The following is an 18,449-nucleotide window of genomic DNA, read 5'->3' on the forward strand; positions in this document are numbered from 1 at the left end:
CGAAGTGGGCTAAAAAAAGGAAAAAAAACTGACGGAGATTAAACTACGTTCTCTCACAGACGTCATTTCGCTTTTTTTAATTTTTGAACTATGCTAAAGCTTCTTTGAAAGTATAGGCATTGCTGAGAGCTTTAGCCGGAAAAATAAGTGTGTGAAAAAAGCTGCAGTCGATTCGTTGTACCAGTGTGTGATGTTTGAGAAATAAAACCAAGATACATTTGCTGCTAGCAGATGGAATCTTTCTAATCGAATGCAGAAAAATAGTTTCGAACAAGGCTGAAAGGAGGGAGGGGAAGGGGGGGGGGGGTGGTGCTAGTGCGTGCCTGCACACATATCTTATATCTGATGGTACGTTGGTGCCCCGAACAAGGTAAGAAAGGAGCGTCGGTCTGTGTTGCGAAGAAGGGTTCCTATGGTTCGGTGAGGGTTACAAAGACACCAGTTATTTCCGCCACGACCTTGCACTATTTTAATGTCGCGATTACATAACACCGTGTAAATGAATAAGAAAACGAAGACATATTTCTCAAAGTGATAGTGCCAATCAAGAGGAATTGGGGATTTATCTGTCTAAATCAAAGTCACTAAATCACTTCTGTTCGCGCAGTCAGAGCCGTCGGTGTTATTTCAAAGTAACCATTCGTTTTCTATTTTCATTTTATACAATTTTTATTTTTGTCGGGATTGATGGCGCTCTCAGAACAAAACTAGCTCCTTTCTAATTCGTTTTCGCAAAGGTCCGTACATTTCATTTAGCTTATTTTACTTAGGAGACTCAATGCCAAGTATTTTACAATTTGATAAACAATAATACCTAGAAACATAATCGCATCTAGAAAGTACTACTTTTCGATGATAACCAAGCACCCTTTTCAACGGCGGTCAAATTTGTGATTGAAAAAAACTTATAAAATATAAATATTTTCGTTTCATTCTTTATGTTTACAGACGAAAGAAGATGAGTATTTTGTTGTGGAGGAAGATAATGTAGTCGAAGCGTATGAGTCAATATATTTATTTGGACAATTCACCAAAAACACCACGTTCGCAAGGCCTGCCGATTTCTACCTGATGCTCTTTGGGTAAGTGAGATCACGTAATTCAGCCTGAGGTTGAGTTGTGCCGTTGAGGCGGAGATAACGCATTCTAGTTCCTTATGGCGATTCGATTCTCCCGAAATATATGTGATAGATTAAGCCTGTCGTGCGACAATTTTCGGGCTTGCAATAAATTACGCACTGCTTAGATCAAATCTTTGACTTCCATAACCCCCCAAAACACGGATTAGCTTTAATTTCAACTCAAAGGCAGTCGTAGAAGTTTTTTTTTTTTTTTTTTTTTTTTTTTTGCATAAACGAGCATAGTTAGCTTCTTCAACTCGTTGCGGGAACAAGTGGCCACATGATCTTCTATTACGGATTCTAGGCAGGCGAGTGGCAACATGTCCTTCTCGAAGGACATGTTGCCACTCCTTGCTGGCAACATGCCCTACTCGAAGGACGTGTGCTCGGTGTGTTCCGAAATGTTCATCGGCCGGATGCAATTCCTGCGATGTTTGGGTTCTTGCGGTACCCGCTTTCACTGCAAGTGCACCGCCGTTGTGGGAGATGACTACGATTACTTCATGCAGAGTGGTGTCAGCACTTACAACTGTAAAGCCTGCACGAGGCGCAATGACTCCGATGAAGTTAGTGCTATCAGGAAACAACGTCCTCCTGATGATTTTGACGTGGCATCGGTGAGCACCATTGTGGGAAACTGCAGTGCGTGTGGCTGTCTGAAAGACTTGTTGGTGGCACTGCATGACAAGGTCGATTCTCTCGTCAATGAAGTTCTCTCGTTGAAGGCGGAAAACGCGTCTCCGCTTCTGCATCTGTCAAGGAACAGGGAAATGCTACGTCGTTTTACTGCCCGAGCCGTTGAGCCACGGCCGACAATAACACCGTCTGCGCAACGGGGTCCTGAGTCCGCAAGCTTCGCGGAGCTTTTTGGGAAAGATTCATCAGGCCGGTACGCTGCATTAACCGCCCTAGAGGCGTCCGGAAGTCGTTTTACTTCCGCCCATCCGGGTAAAGCGCGATCCAAACCAACGCTTCTTTTTGCGCCTGTAGGTCGTGCGGCTGCGGATGTGACGTATTTTCGTGACGTCGCGCCACTTCTTCGCTTCTTCCGGGCGCGCACAAAAAAGTTGGATAATTTCAACTTCTTTCTCAACGCGCACAAAAGCGCGCGGTGACGTATAGGGCACTCCAGTGTCCCGGCCAATCGGTGGAGGGCAAGCTAGTTCCGGCTCCGCGTTTCTTCCCCGCCTTCTCAGAGCAAGTGACAAAAGCGCCTGGTGCGCATCCACAATTGGTCCTCTCCTCCCCCCACTTTTATTCTCTTCCAACATAACAACGCGATTTCTATCTCTCTCTCTCGCCGCCCTCTAGCTGCGACAGACTGGCCTGGCCGGCCAGTCTTGCGCGCGTGCGCGCTCGCCCGAAGCTGGCCCGTCCAAACCAAAGCGCACGGTTCTGACTCTGAAAGCGCGCCCGGAAACAGCAAAAACGTCAGGAAATGCGTCACATCCGCAGCCGCACGACCTACAGGCGCAAAAAGAAGCGTTGGTTTGGATCGCGCTTAATGCATCTACATCTGTTGCGGCTGCTGTGTCCTCCGTACTGCCGCCCGTGGTGACCGTGCCGAAGGCATCCAGAGATGCCGATTGCTTTACGCTCATCGAAAGGAAAAAAAAAGTCAAGCCATCCTCAGGTACCTGCACAAGCAGTAGGCTATCGTCAGCCCCTAGAGCACCAAGGCTCAAGGCGCTTTTTGTATTGCGTCTCAATCCTGACACTACGTGTATTGATGTTGGGGAGGTGCTGAAGGCAGTTTTGGAAGGAAGATCTTTTACATGCACCAAGTTAAAAACTAGACACGAAAGCTACTAGTCATTTTGCATTGTTGTGAATGAGGATAATTTCGACAGAGTGAACAATGCAGATGTTTTGCATGGACTCTCTTTTTAGGCCATTTTTCGATGTTGCACGGCGCAATGATGTTCGTGACACAGCAACGCCCAACTAGCTTGTCGAAGGAATTGTTCAGTGTTTTATCGAAACGTCCGCGAACTACGTACGAAGGCTCCTATTTTTTTAAATAACGTTGTTCTAGGTGATTACGATATAATTTCTTTAAGCGAAATTTGGTTAAATAGCTCATTAACATCCCTGGACTATTTCCCCTAAAGAATACACAGTGTTTTGTCGGGATCGAGATTACGAAAACTTTGCGTTAAATTCGGTCGTGGAGTACTAATAGCAGTTAAGAAACATTTACGGGCTGTTCCCCGGTTTAATCTCCAATTCGAGTGCGAGTCCCCTTGGATATGTCTTCGTTATAACAATACCTTACTTATAGGCACTTTTTATTTTCCTCCTAATGTCGACGGATCTAAGTTTTGTGACCAATTAGATATGCTAGGGGATAAATTGGATGTGGATCAACATCGTATACTCATACTTGGTGATTTCAATAATCCTAAAATAAACTAGAATTCGGTACATCCTGCGCTGTCTGCTCAGAGTGCATCATTTAAAGCGAATGCGTTTTTTTTTCATTTGTTAACCTTTTCGGATTTACCCAAATGACAGGTCTTCATAACTCAGTTGGACATGTGCTTGATCAGGCCTTGGCCAACTTTCCTATCGAGAGCCTGATGTCTGTTTTCAATCCGCTTGTTTTACCGGATGTTCGGCACGCTCCTTTTTCTGTTTCGTTAATGATTTCTCTGAGTAAAGCACAAAAACCGTGAGTCGCTTGCTTTCTCAAAGGCGATTAATTTGGCCTTTATCAACATTTAGATAATGCAGATTGGGGTTCTATGTATAGTATGACCGATGTAAATTGTGGCGTTGAAGTGTTCACAACCTATATCGTGGATGCACTTTAAAGGTACGTTCCCAAAAAGCGTCCTTACACAAGTCGTTATCCGCACTGCTACTCCAATGAGCTTAGATAAGTTCTATAAAAGAAATTGCATCATCATAGGAAATATAAGATTGCGAATTCCGCTCTTTGGTACCTAAACTTTTCTGAGTCGCGTGCGCTAGCTAAGACATTGTTGAAGCGATATAAAATATTACACCATGAGTCAGTAGAGCGCAGCTTAAATAGTGACCCAATGCTTTTCTGGCGATATGTAAAGGATCGCACAACTACAACTTCGTCATCAATAAACATAGCTGACTCGTTAGGTGATATGCTGTCTGAGCCCGAAAATGTGTCAAATGCATTCGCGAGTTTTTTTTCTTCGGTTTATTCTTGCTGCCAAACTGAACTGCCTGTGCATGGCGTCAGCGATAATGCCAGTGATCAACTGACACTTCTATCTTTTGAAATTACTGATATTGAACTTGCTATCAGGAAACTGAAGCCAAAGTTATAAGTTGCATTTGACGTCATTCCAAGCTTTATTGTTGCAGGATGCTCCTCTATTTTGGCGCCTGTCTTAACGCATATTTTTAACATGCCGCTGCAGAGCCTTACATTTCCTCCCCTGTGGAAGTACTCTAGTACTGTGCAAGTACATAAGAACGGCAGAACGGATGACGTAAAAAATTACAGACCTGTGTCTTTACTATCTCCCCTTGCTAAGGTCTATGAAATTGATTTATTTGAGCGCAATTCAAACCTTTTTTAAGCATAAGATAAGCCGTTCACAACACGGCTTCATGCGTGGAAGGTCTGTTGAGACAAATCTGGTGTCTTTTATTAAATTTCGTTTCGCCTACTGTGTGTCAACGTCGACAGGTAGACGTTGTATATATTGATCTCTCTAAGGCTTAGACACAATATTGTTCGTGTTCTTGGACATCACTCCTGGCCTTATGTTTCTTCTTCGGGTGTGCCGCAAGGTTCCATACTGGGGCCGATATTTTTCAATGTTTTTAGTAATGATTTGAGCTTGATTGTTTGCAATTCAGTCGTCTTGCAATATGCAGATGATGTCAAGTTGTTTAGGCAGATCATATTCTTGGAAGACTGTGAAAGACGTATGGAGGATGTTAGGAGTGTGTGCAATTGGTGTCGCCAGAACGTGCTAACGCTCAATTCTTCTAAAACCGCTGATATGTCTTTGTCTAGAAATGTAGAAAAAATTAACTTCTGTTACCAGATTGGCAATGATCCTCTGCGAAGAGTCGAGTTCACGCGTGATCTTGGTGAATACATAGACTCTCCGTTATACTTTACTGTACATATTAACAACCTTATAAATGCCTCTTTTGAAGCTGGGAGTACTTTCTGGAATCACGCGTGAGTTCTCCACATCAACCTGTATTCTTCGGCTATATTTTGTATTAATTCGGACCAAGTTGGAGTTTTCCTCTGTAGTCTGCAATTGTATTAGTTCTACGAGACAAGAGATGATTGAAAATGTTCAAAAGCGTTTTTTTCTTCGAATTGTTTACTATCGTTACATTGGTCGTACTTTTTATCATTCTTATGCGAGACTCTTGGAACGATGCAAATGCCCTATTTTGAGTTCCAGACGGCGTGAGCGCGATCTTGTTTTCCTGTATAAATGTATTCATGGATTAATTGATTGCCCAGATCTCACATCTGCTATTAATATTCACGTTCCGAGTCGAGTTTTGCGGGTTTCTCCAACTTTCCATGTTAATCACATCAGCCAAACCAGTCCCTTGACCCATATTCAACACTTCTAAAATACCCTCAGGGGAGCAGATATTGATGTTTTTAACCCAAATTTCGTAGCTTTTAAGGCTTTTGTAACTAACCTGTGAACATTATGTTTTGCATCATTACCGAGGCGTCAAGCTGTTCATGAGCACAGAAAATAAACAAATAAATGAATGAAAATGAAAGAATGGAAAACCCTGGCGGAGGCCGGAGGGGTATTACTACTGGGTGATTCAAGGAGAGGCCAGGCTCTTAAAATCGACCGCCAAATTCGGTTTCTTAACCCATCGCGGTACGATTTTGTGCAGCGTTGCCCACAGATGGTGCATTATTTTTGTTGTAAATTTTGCAAAGAGCGAACTTACCTGAGAAAAAAAAATAAAGAAAGAAAAAGGCTTAGATGCTATAGAAACGCAGCGAAGCCACCGGTCTTCAAACAACCCGGCGCCGTTTCGCTCGGGAGACAAGAGACGGCGCAAGTGGTCGCGACGCCAACTGCCACCAACTGCCGCCAACTGCCGCCAACGAACGAGCATACGACGTCTTTAACAGACAAGGAATTGCAGTTCCATGCTGTTACCGCGCAAGTTTCTGTTTCTGCGACTGTCGCCGCCTGCGGAACGCGCGCCGCTTTTGAGGTGAAAAGATCGTCTGCTAAAGACGCCGGCTCTCGGCGCCGTATGCTCGTTCATTGGGGGCGTTCGTTGCGCCATCTCTTGTCTCCCGTGCGAAACGCCGCCGTGTTATTTGAAGACTGATGGCTTCGCTGCGTTTCCGTAGGAACTAAGCCTTTTTCTTCCTTTACTTTTTCCCCAGTTCGCTTTTTGCAAAGTTTGCAAAAAAAAAAAAAAAAAAGCATCATCTGTGGATAACGCTGCACAAAATTGTAGCGCGATAGGTTAAGAAACCGAATTTTGCGGTCAATTTAAAGAGCCTGGCCTCTCCCTGAATCACCCTGTACAGTTGGGCTCTTCACTGCACCATAGTGATTAGAGGCAAACTACTACTGCAATTTTCGTGTAGCTGTTTTTTCTCACGAGCCTAACTCAAGTGATTACGCAGTGCTCGTGTCAAATACTCGAGCCGCTTTGACACTTTAGCCCATATGGTGTGATCCCCGTAACTACGTTGTTAATTTTTACGAAGCAGAATAATCTTTTACAATGACAGGGAAGCTCCTGTGCTAGATAGTGTTTCCTGGGAGTACAGTAGCATATATCGAAACGTTTCCGAAATGAATATGAAATGAAAACGGAACCAATTCCAGCTATGGTATTTGAAAACAGAATCCCCTCGAAAATGAACGCACTTGATGCAAGGTCTTTCCAGCTTTTCTATTCACCCTAGGAAAGGAATTGCTTCGAGACCCTCAAATCCGCAATTGAATTCCTCTGTTGCCTTTTCATTCGACCGAAATCTCTTTCTAGCCAAGACATAATGAGTTTCGGGAAAAATATAAAGTGGGAGGGAATTCAAACTTCCATTCTGTTATTTTTTTTCTAATCGGAGAAAATATCGAATGCAGATCATTTGCTACGCATTAAGAAAATGCGACACCCATCTTACGGAAAGTTTCTGTTTTCAATTCGATTCATTAAGTAAAATATTATTTACTGGGTGACGAGAAATGCCAACGGCTTCCTCTATTTTACGCACTTTCATTCGGCGACATGCAGAATGTTTCCTCTACATTGTCTGATGTGCTGACCGTTTCACTGTGCAGCGAACCTGATTCTTCGCTTAATGTGTGCCACAATGCTGGAGCGTCGAAACCCCCAAAACTCACTGTTGAAAACGAAGGCGATAAATCTCAAGGGCATCAAAGCTGAATTTATTTTTGTTTATGTCTTATATATATATATATATATATATATATATATAGAGAGAGAGAGAGAGAGAGAGAGAGAGAGAAGACAAAAACGAAAATAAATTCAGCTTTGATGCCCCTTGAGATATATATATATTTATATATATATATAATATATATTATGACCACTGAGGCTTTGATTTTAGTTTTGATTAAAAATGCACAAGGTTGTTTCACTTAAACTATTGTCAAAACTAAACTATTGGATAAATCGATTTGATATTTGCATTAAATTCATTTGAAAGAGATGGATTCCGAAAAGTTTTCACTCTATCCATGCACAAGAGAAGGTAAAGACAGAGCACAAACGAATAGCATGAAAAACCCAGGACGAGCGCTAGAACAACGAACCTTAACAAAACGCCGACAAAAAAAAAAGCCGACTCAATCATAAACAACCTTCCCATATTCTAAAATTGGGCGTAGTAAATTCTTGTAAGCAGGCAGTTTTTAGCTAGGTGAAAAACACATGAGGAGTTGTTTTAACCTCCAAGCCGTGACCTGTAAAGCTTTGATATCCTTTTCTCAGGTCATCTGTATCATTCGTACTACTGGCAGATAAGTGTTCCACTCACACTCTGCAAACACCATCTAGATTACGGAGTCAAAGCAAAAATATATTTCCATGCTTTCTGAAAAAAATACACCTTTATTTTTATTTTGGAATAGTTATTAGGAGAAGGTATCTATTTACACAGATATGTGCTCATATGTGTCTAACCGATATGTGTTCAAGAGAGGGCGCATATGCGCTGATATCTGTCTCCTCTTAGTCTTCGTCTTTCTCTGTGCTGTATTTACCTTACCTAGTGATGAACAAACTCGCCTGCATCGCCACTTTTGCTACCCTCGTACTTCGGTTTGACTCGTGCCAGCAAGCTTGTGGAAAGAGCGTTTCAATCCAAATTTGTAGCATGCCCTCTTTTTTATGTGCACCTTTACTTTACTTTACGGCAAGGCAACAAGAGATGTGTAAAAAAGCTTTGTTGCCCCTCAAAACGAGGGGTAGAGGTACATAATTGCGGCTAATACGCACCGCATGGTAAATGTTATTCATGTATCATTTCCGAGGATAACAAACACCTTTATTTATGCTAATCCTAGTGATCTGAAATTGTCAGTATTAGGCTGTCGCAAGCGTACACTGTAAAAAAAATCCCGTCAAATTACGGAAATTGCAAGTTAATTTTTGATGCCGGTACAATTTCCGTTGTCTTGCATAACGGTCACAGCATTAACTAGGTATTACGTGCATGACAGTAATGAGGCCATACGGTTTTTGCCCGTAACTTGACCCGTAGAAGCATGGCAGAAAACCGTAACTCTCATGTACGTGATCCACAGATACGGGAATTGTTCCGGCATCGAAAATTAGCTGGCGTGTTGTCCGTAACTTGCAACGGCAAAAACCCGTAACAGTTAATGACTGAGCTGCACGTGATGTGCAACGACTGAAATCGTTCTGGCATCGAAAATTAGCTGGCGTGTTGTCCGTAACTTGCAGCGGCAAAAAACCGTAATTCTCAATCACTGAGCTGTATGTGATGTGCGAAAACAGGAATCGTTCCTGCCTACAAAATTAGCAGGTGTGTTCTCCACACCTTGCAGCGTCGGCCACAGCCTGTTGAACTGCTAGCTGCAGTGACTTAACAAAATGGATGTCTAAGTGAACAATGCATATAGCATTCTACTGCTTATTTATTGTTCACTGAGATATCGGTTTTGTTAAATCACTGCAGCTAACATTTTAACAGGCTCTGGCCATTGCTGCAATGTGCGGACAACACGCCAGCTAATTTTCAATGTCGGAACGATTCCCGTCGTCACTCATGATGTGCAGCTCAGTGATTCAGAGTTACAGCTTTCTGCCGCTGCAAGTTACAGACAACACGTAAACCAATTTTTGACGCGGGAACAATCCAAATTAAATATCTAATGCCCAGGGAATGTGACAAGGCTGCGGGTCCAAGTTCTTTCAGGAGTTAATGCCAGCTGCGCATCCCAGAGATTAACAGCTGCTTAAACACTGTGTTAGAAATTTCGAGGAACTGCACACAAGATACAATATTAAGTAAAACATGTGCATACCTTTATTCTTAAAAAAATAATTAGTGGGCCATGTCCAGCTTTCCTGTGAAAGGCTAACTCTAATTTTCTGAGCAATCAAGTCCATAGGAAGAATTACAGAACCTGGAAAACAAAACAAAAAATGTGGAATGTGGTTAGGTTATGAACAGAATGTGATGACAGAATAAACCTCCCAATTTCCGCAAACTATGAGCTACGTGTAAGGGCATTGAAGGAGCCTCAGCTGAATTCTGGCGGGCACTAAACAGTGAAACCAACTTGTGACCTGTGATATGAAACCATTTTAATAAGGGAAGTTAGAAAAATTCCTTTGAAGACAGAATTTCTGCATCCAATGAGTTACTTCAAGTTTGTTGTCACGAGTTAATTTCAGAAGTTACTGCCAGCTGTGCCTCCCAGACATAATTAAACACGGTGCTAGTGGGGTTGTGCGAATATTGGGAATTTCGAACTGTAGTTTCAAATAATACACTATTCTATATTAACTTTGAGAAGAACTGTGCTGTTTGTGTTTTTCGAAGTGTTATTTGCGGCGGGCTAGTCTCGTTGAGTGCGCTTCTTACCGAGCTTCGTTGCACTGCGGAGAAGATATACCTGCGGAAGCGAGCTCCGCGGGTGTTGCTTCTCCGCAGTGCAACGGTGCTCGGTAAGAAGCGAACTCAACAGGATAACCCACCACGATAAGCACTTGGGGAAGTAGAAATATCGCAATTGCGTGCTTGGAAGAAAAGCATACATTGAACGCGGGGTGGTGCACGTGTGCCAGCTGTATTTGAAAATAAATGGAAACTTTGTGAATGTGCATATCTACTTTGTAGTAAAAGTTTCAAAATTAAACTGACTGTTATGCAAGAGTATACTATGTTAGGCATAGATGCCCTTACAACCTGCGTTCCTCATGCGCGATTCATTCTTTTAGAGCACAGCTCTTAGGCGCCCGTTTCCGGCTTGAGCGGCGTCGCCGTAATCGCGCTTTGCATTATGGGAAGTTTCCCATAATGACGTCATGAAGGTTACCCTCGTGAGGGTTACGAGGGTTAGGGTCACGAGGGTTCTTCTCACGAGGGTCAGAAGCGTTACCCTCACAAGGGTTGCAAGAATTAGTTACCCTCGAAAGGGTTACCCTCACGAGGGTCACGAGGGTTACTCTCACGAGGATCACCCTCACAAGGGTCATGAGGGTTATGAGAGTTACACTCACGAGGGTCACACCCCTGAAGTCCCGTGACCTGCCCCCACGAGGTCGCGCAACCACAGGGGGTCACCTATCCCTCAGTACCCTTCCATCCTCCTCCTCAAGAGCTGCGCTCTTATCCGGCGTTACAGGGAGTCGTAAACGGCTTTCATTTTTTAACTCAAATTAACGAAAGATTATTTTATATAGCAAGATTTGTAAATTCACCTAATTGGGCATCTCTATAGGATTCATTTTATGTCAAATTTATCGTTTACTTGCCATTCCAAGACATCAGAACTTCTGAAGTCACAGTTCATAAATATAGATAGATTAAACTTAGCTTATAAACAAACAAGTGGAACAATGTTCACAAGTTTAGCTGGGTTTTCGTCTAAGGATTATGCAGTGATAGTAAAAAGCATGGAAAAACTATTCAATATTCAAATCGAAAATATTCGGCCAATACCTCTAATCGCTTCTAACTCAAAATCATCTATTTGCACAAGACTATGTGTTAGTAAGAAATTTCAAGCAAGTGCACGTAAGATGCAGTATGAAGTGAAACACGTTCATACCTTTATTCTTGAGAAATAATTAGTGGGCTACGTCCAGCTTTCATCTGGAAGGCAATCTACATCCAGATCAATCAAGTCCACATGGAGAACTACAGAACCTGGAAAACAAAAACAAAAAAATGTGGAATGTGTTAGGTTATGAACAGAATGCGATGACACAATAAACCTTCCAATTTCAGCAAACTACGAGTTACATCTAAGCGCATTACAGGAGCCTCATCTTAACTCTGGCGAGCACTACAGTGAAACCAACTTGTACCTTATGATCCGAAACCATTTCAAAAAGGGAGGTTAGAAAAATTCCTTTGAAGACAGAATTTCCATATCCAATAAGTTACTTCAAGTTTGTTGTCACGAGTTAATTTCAGAAGTTACTGCCAACTGTGCCTTCCAGAGATAATTAAACACCGTGTTAGTAAGAAATTTCAAGCAAGAGCACATAAGATGCAGTACAAAGTAAAACATGTTCAAACCTCTATTCTTAAAATAATTAGTGGGCTTGCTTTCCAGCTTTCACATGGGAAGCAATCTCTAACTTCCTGAACAATCAAGTTCATAGGGAGAACTACAGAACCTGGAAAACAAAACAAAATGGTGGTATGTGATTAGGTTCTGAACAGAATGTGATGACAGAACGAACCTCCCATTTGCTGCAAACTATGAGTTACACATAAGCAGAGCTTGAAGTCTCCCTTAGGTTGAGGGGGGTCCCTAAAAGAAGGGAGGAGGGTGGGAGGGGGGTTCTGACGAAATGTATTAGATGCACATAAAATAAGACCGACTGCTGACTCTGTCCCCACCGTACCTGCAACCCTCAAAATGCTAATCCCCAAATGTCACATTCCTGAAAACAAGCTATTTTATTGCAAGATATGATTTTGATTTCACTAATGCTGGGGCTGTGGAGGAGGGTCCCAAACCATCCATTAAAATCAGTGGGGGACCCCCTGAGACGACCCAGACTTTAAGCGCTGCACATATGTGCGGTGCAGGAACCTCAGCTTAATTCTGGCAGACGTTAGACAGTGAAACCAACTTGTGACTTATTGCTACGAAACCATTTTAGCAAGGGAAGTTTGAAAAATGCCTTCGAAGATAAAGTTGCCACATTCACAGAGTTTCTTCAAGCCTGCTGTCGCAAGTTAATTTCAGATGTTACTGCCAAGTGCACGTCCCAGAGATGAACAGGTGCTTGAAAACCATGTTAGTAAGAAATTTCGAGGAAGTGCAAACAAGATGCAGTAGGAAGTAAAACACGTGCATACCTTCATTCTTGAAAATTAATTCATGGGTCAGGTCCAGCTTTCATGTGGAAGGCAATCTTCATAACTTCCAGAGCAATCAAGTCCATATGAACAACTACAGAACCTGGAAAAAAAAAGTGGAATGTGGTTAGGGTCTGAATAGAATGCGATGACAAACAAAACCTCCCGATATCTGCAAGCTATGAGTTGCACGTAAGTGCACAGCAGGTGCCAGTGTAATTTAAGAAAGTGCACCTCCCAGAGATAAACAGGTGCTTGAACACCGTGTTAGGAATTTCGAGGAAGTGCACACAAGATGCAGCAGGGAATAAAGCACGTGCATACCTTTATTCTTGAGAATTAATTAGAGGGTCACGTCCAGCCTTCATGTGGAAGGCAATCATCATAACCTCCAGAGCAATCAAGTCCATATGAACAACTACAGAACCTGGAAAACAAAAAAAAACAAAAAAAAAATGCGGGATGTGGTTAGGCTTTGAATAAAATGCGACGACAAACTAAACCTCCCGATATCTGCAAACTATGAGTTACACGTAAGTGCACTGCAGGTGCCAGTGTGATTTAAGAAAGCTGTGAACCCCAAATGAAGCTACTTGAAAGGGGCATGGACACAAAAAATAGGCAAGTTAGAGTATTTGTTACATGACAACACCTATTGGACATACACAAAACATTTCAGAATATTTAAAACTCCAATAATTACAAAATTATTTTTTTTAATGTTCATCATTTTTATCTGGGGACCAGGATACCTTGACACAACTCCTACTGTGGCGACGGCAGCTCGTCGATAAACCACGTGACTCTGATTGAGACGTTAAACAATCTCTCTCGTTGTTTTATACCCGCGTTCGCCACGCCACGCCTGTCTGTTACTCGGGCTCTGTACCTCTTTCTTCTTCTTCCGTCTCCCTTAATAAGTGAGGTTGAATTCGAAGGAGCAAGCTGTGCCAGATATTCCAACTTCCCAAAACTTGGGAGGGAAAGGTGGGAAAAAGGAGCTTAGTTAAGGCGAGGGACGCCTGGGCGCCTTCTGATTCATGCCTGAAAGTGCATACAAGAGATCTACGAGTGACACCGCCCCGCAGCTTTTGACTGAATAGGGACACTAAAGGGACAAGGCAGATGTCGTCACCAAGGCCTGGCTCGCTGAGTAGGTGGACCCGAGGGTCCCGCAACTAATTATAATTGTTTGTGTGAAACTAATGCATTTTTTGATAAACAAATTTGGCAGCTTTATAGTAACATGTAATGGGCTTCGGTGACAAACTTAGATTTCATTTTTTGCATTCCTGAAAAATCCAGAACCATTTGAATGCTAAAATAATACCTACAGCTGTTGTTTTGTTTTACACATACACATAAACAATTGTTTATGTGTACGTGAAATTAATGCTTAATCTATTTAGAATGTTGTTATTGCCGCTACAAATTCTTGTTCCCCCCCCCCCCCCCAATGCATTCCACGAGAATGCCCTTAAGGTAATGAACTTGAACTTGAGCTGAAGTAACTCCCATGAAACATAGCGTGGATTTTAATGGTACTCCAACAACCAAAACAGAGCCACACGTGATCCTACTCGTCAATATAATTAGGATAAAATGCATGGCGACAAAAATTGCAGACTGGCTTCTTGATATGTCACAAAGGAAACATAAAAAAACAGAAACAGATAGAAGTGACTCGGAAAACAAAAGGATACCTCAGTGGAGGTTGCTACCAGGAATTACAGATAAAACAAAACATAAAAGATAACTTAAATCATATGGCACCACCTACCCCCCATGGATATCAGTTTGTGTATCGAACAGAGAAGAGGAGCAAAAAAAAATGTTGGAAGAGGAGACACCTCCAGGTGCATTGCATGGTGGGAACAATATGTGATCCTCTTTTGCATAGCCTATGCAGGTCAAGCAAAGAACTATATCAAAGACAGCCCTCGGTGTCGTGTGAACATTGGGCAGTACAGTTACGAGATGCGGTTGCATGACTGAGTTCAATAAGATCAGATAACTGCAGGCTCTCAGGATAGAATCGAAAGGATATGTGGAAGCTGGTGAAATTTTCGCTCGTGAGAACCACAACTGCTTCCTCATCCGGTCCATCCCTTTGTTAAAAAAGGATCTTGATCACCTTCAACCAATAAACAAAAGCAAGCACCCTCAGCATTCAGATAAGGTAGGTGGCACAGGGTGATTCCTTGCTGTGTAGTATGTACCATAGAAATAAACCAGAGATGCAAATGGTGAACTATGAGCCTAGAAATAATGTGTCACTTGTCTTTTTTTTTCTGTTTTTTTGGGAATCAAATTATTTACAATCTTTCTTATCTGTGCCACTTATATATAATTGAAAATGGAGGGAACCAGATTTGTGAACATATGAAGAAAAACTATTTTCCTTGTACCGAACGACACTCCAAGTACAACTCTTAGCTACCGTAGAATACCATGCATCCGCCCATTCCACATTAAGCGCCGATATTCAAATTTTTAAGATCTGAGAAAATATGCATAGTACATTTATATGTAAATTTGATGACCAGGCAAGTCCCCATTCCCCATTTTTTCACGATTATCTCTAAATTTTGAGTGCGCGCTTGCCTGGTATTTTACAGTAATACAATAGCCTACAATTGAAATAAAGTGGTGTTGTATCCTGCATGCCAAAAGATGCACAAAGGCTTGCCCAGTGTGATGCAAATGGACGCTGCGGGAAGCTCTTTGAGTTGAACATTGGAGATGCGTGTTACATTCTAAAAGTAAACAATGAAGCTTCCGCACCCCCCGCCCCCCCAGTTGAACTTCAAACCATATAATTATCTGAGCATGTCTAAAAGGCAAGAAAGCGCAAGTGGCTAATTTTTTCATGCATTAACAGACAAAATGTAATCATCAGTGGTGAAACTTACAAAAGAACTGCTTGTAGCAGCTTCTACGGCAAAAACATGGCTTTTGTAGCACATATTTCATTTAATTTATTTCACACTGCAAACTTAAGGACATGACGTCCCGAAACAAAGACCACACGCAACGAAAACAGCACAACCAAGCACCGGGGCAGGATACCACTAGCAGACAATAGCTGCTTGAACGACGGCAAGTTAAAGTATTCAAATAACGAAGCTGCAGCAAAAAGATGTCCGAGCGTTCCTTCATGGCTGTGGTAGCGTGCCTTGAATGACTGGCGTGGGATAGCGGCTTCTGTAGAGGCATCGTATCTGAAGACCAGTGCTGGCAGGCTCCTAATGCTCCCAACTTGAAATCCACCAAGATGGGTCCCAGGAACCACTGTTTTCCCGTGGTTGGCTCGAGAACAATCAATTTCGTGGCGTCCTGTGGTTCGTCCAGCATATGGGCCCCATCATTGCTGGCGATGCTCAGAAGTATAATCTGCAGCAAAAAGATGCGTGAGCGCTTCGTCACAGCTGTGGTAGCGTGTCCCCCAGATTAGAGCTTTTGGAGCAGGCGATTCCGGTTTATCACATTGTAAAAAGTAATACAAGCACTATAGAAATTCCCGCAGTTCCTCAAAGTGTCATAAAAACTATTATAACTGCAATTAAGATACACAATTATTCACAGCAAAAAGATTGCTGTTGGAAAAGGGAATAGAAAGCAAAAACACAGAACTTTGGCAATGACCTCATTGCCTATAAAGCTTGATGCAATAACTAAATCAGTCCCATCTTCGACAACTGCAAAGCAACAAACCTATTTAAACATAGCGAATAAACCACACGTCACAACAAGCATTTTTCCCTCAAATGAAAATAATGGGAGGAAGATTCATACGAGTGTTCCTCAAGTAATTGGTGCCACCGAAACAATGGCTGACACCGCTCTTCCTCCCACGCAAGGCATCAATAATATTCCAGCCAAGGAGAAGCTACTACAACAGGGAAACTAAGGGTTGGACACTCTTCTCGGAAAGTGGCCACTTTTTGCTTGAGCATATATTTTAATAGTCGCTTTTACGTAGGCAAATATAAGCGAGTAACTTGGGGTTCCCCAATTTCATGAAAGAAAAAAATTGTTTTCGTCTATGGAAGCTCACCGTGGGACGGAAGTGGTTTGTGTACCTCAGTCCTGTTTATTATCGAATGGTAATTCATCATATCTGCTGAAAGTATTTAATGAATCATAGCGGCCGAAGCAGGTGGCATGTCGTCATTTGCTTCCAGCCAGCATCTAGTTAAGAGCCTCAAGTAAAAGTGTGTTCAACTGCTAGATCAAGGCATGTGTTCATGGGCGCCATTAAATTGCAAAATTTTGCTGTTGGTTACGGGAATACGGGTAGTTTTTCAACGTAAATCCGGTTAAAAACAGATGCTTGAAGATTTTACGCGAAGAATAAAATAACACTTTTCTATAGACACCATTTTTGTTCCAATAGTTTAAGCATTTTTTACACGCAGAAAACTGTATAATCCGTCATCTTTAACGCTGCCATTAAATTGCAAACACACTCCATGGTTTAAGTTGAATGCACTCTTACTTGAGGCTCTCTAGCATTTTATGACGTCAGTGGTGCCATCCCGTGGTACCACCGGCGTCATGCACGCACGACCGTCTTTCGCCCGGTAGGCCTGCCTCACTGATCTCTAATATAGGGGCCTGGAAGACGCTTAGCCTAGCTCGGAGTCAGGCACGAGTGAAGCCATCGAAAGTTTGATGCTTGTCCCAGAAGTCGAGTGTTTGCTGGGTTTTATAATGGATTGAGTTAATGTTTTGGTTCATGCTTTCTTGCATTTTTACGTGGGTTTTAATAATCCCTTTTAGGAATCAATTTTGAGAATGAGGCACTGGAACTTGGGGAGTGTACACTTAATCAACTAGAATCTCGAAATTCTCAGACATGAAATGGCTTCCAAGAAGACATCTCGGGCCTGCATGAACTGTTATGGCGCGACAAGCAGGCTCTATTGTTATAACAAAATCAAATCAAGCGCATTGGACACTGTTTTGATCACCGCTCGTAAGAGTGGGAACGCCTGTCAAGCGCTCACTTCCGGGACAAGCTGCTTACTTCAGGTGGCTTTATACCTGTTCGCTCAATGCGCCATCCAGCCCTCTAGTGGAGATTATTGGCCCACCTCAAAGCAAACTGCCATAGACAAGAACTTTTTTTACACATAAACTCACTGATCTCTATGACAATTGTTCAATCGCACATCCCCGCTCCGCGAGTGCGGCCACCAGACGGCAATGTTGCACGTCGAAAAATCGTGTTTTTGGAGCGTTGCGGAGGCTGGCCGCAGCGTGCTAGAGACACGTTTTCTACTTGTTCGTCGTCATTCGCCAAAAACGTTTTTTAAAACCCTGTGTAAGCCGGATACTTGCTAATGAGAACACCTGTGAGTTTTTACGGAAGCGCAGTGCTGCAAGAAAAAAGCAAAACTCGTTGAAAGCAAGTTTCGACGGTCTTGCGGCTTGATCAAAGCTTCCTTGGCATACCGAAGCGCTGAGACTCTGTGCCTTCGCACGCTAGATTTGTGAACATATGAAGAAAAACTATTTTTCTCGTACCGAACGACACTCCAAGTACAACTCTTAGCTACCGTAGAATACCATGCATCCGCCTATTCCACATGAAGTGCCGATATCCAAATTTCTAAGATCTGACAAAATATGCACAGTACGTTTATATGTAAATTTGATGACCAGGCAAGCGCCCATTCCCCATTTTTTCGCGATTATGTCTAAATTATGAGTGGGCGCTTGCCCGGTATTTTACGGTAATGCAGTAGCCTACAATTGAAATAAAGTAGTGTTGTATCCTGCATGCCAAA

General features: G+C 42.5%; 1 protein-coding gene across 1 annotated transcript in view; it reads left to right on the plus strand.

The window, feature by feature from the left end:
* The window catches only part of LOC121838507 (venom metalloproteinase antarease-like TpachMP_B), a 48,974-nt gene that overhangs the window by 15,253 nt on the left and 15,272 nt on the right, over positions 1-18,449 (plus strand). Inside the window, exon 8 of the mRNA XM_042294794.1 lies at positions 949-1,082. Within this exon, the coding sequence (XP_042150728.1) occupies positions 949-1,082 (134 nt within the window). The remainder of the gene's footprint in view (positions 1-948; positions 1,083-18,449) is intronic.

Source organism: Ixodes scapularis, unplaced genomic scaffold (assembly GCF_016920785.2).
Source record: "Ixodes scapularis isolate PalLabHiFi unplaced genomic scaffold, ASM1692078v2 PGA_scaffold6__148_contigs__length_123643588, whole genome shotgun sequence".
NCBI lineage: Eukaryota > Metazoa > Arthropoda > Arachnida > Ixodida > Ixodidae > Ixodes > Ixodes scapularis.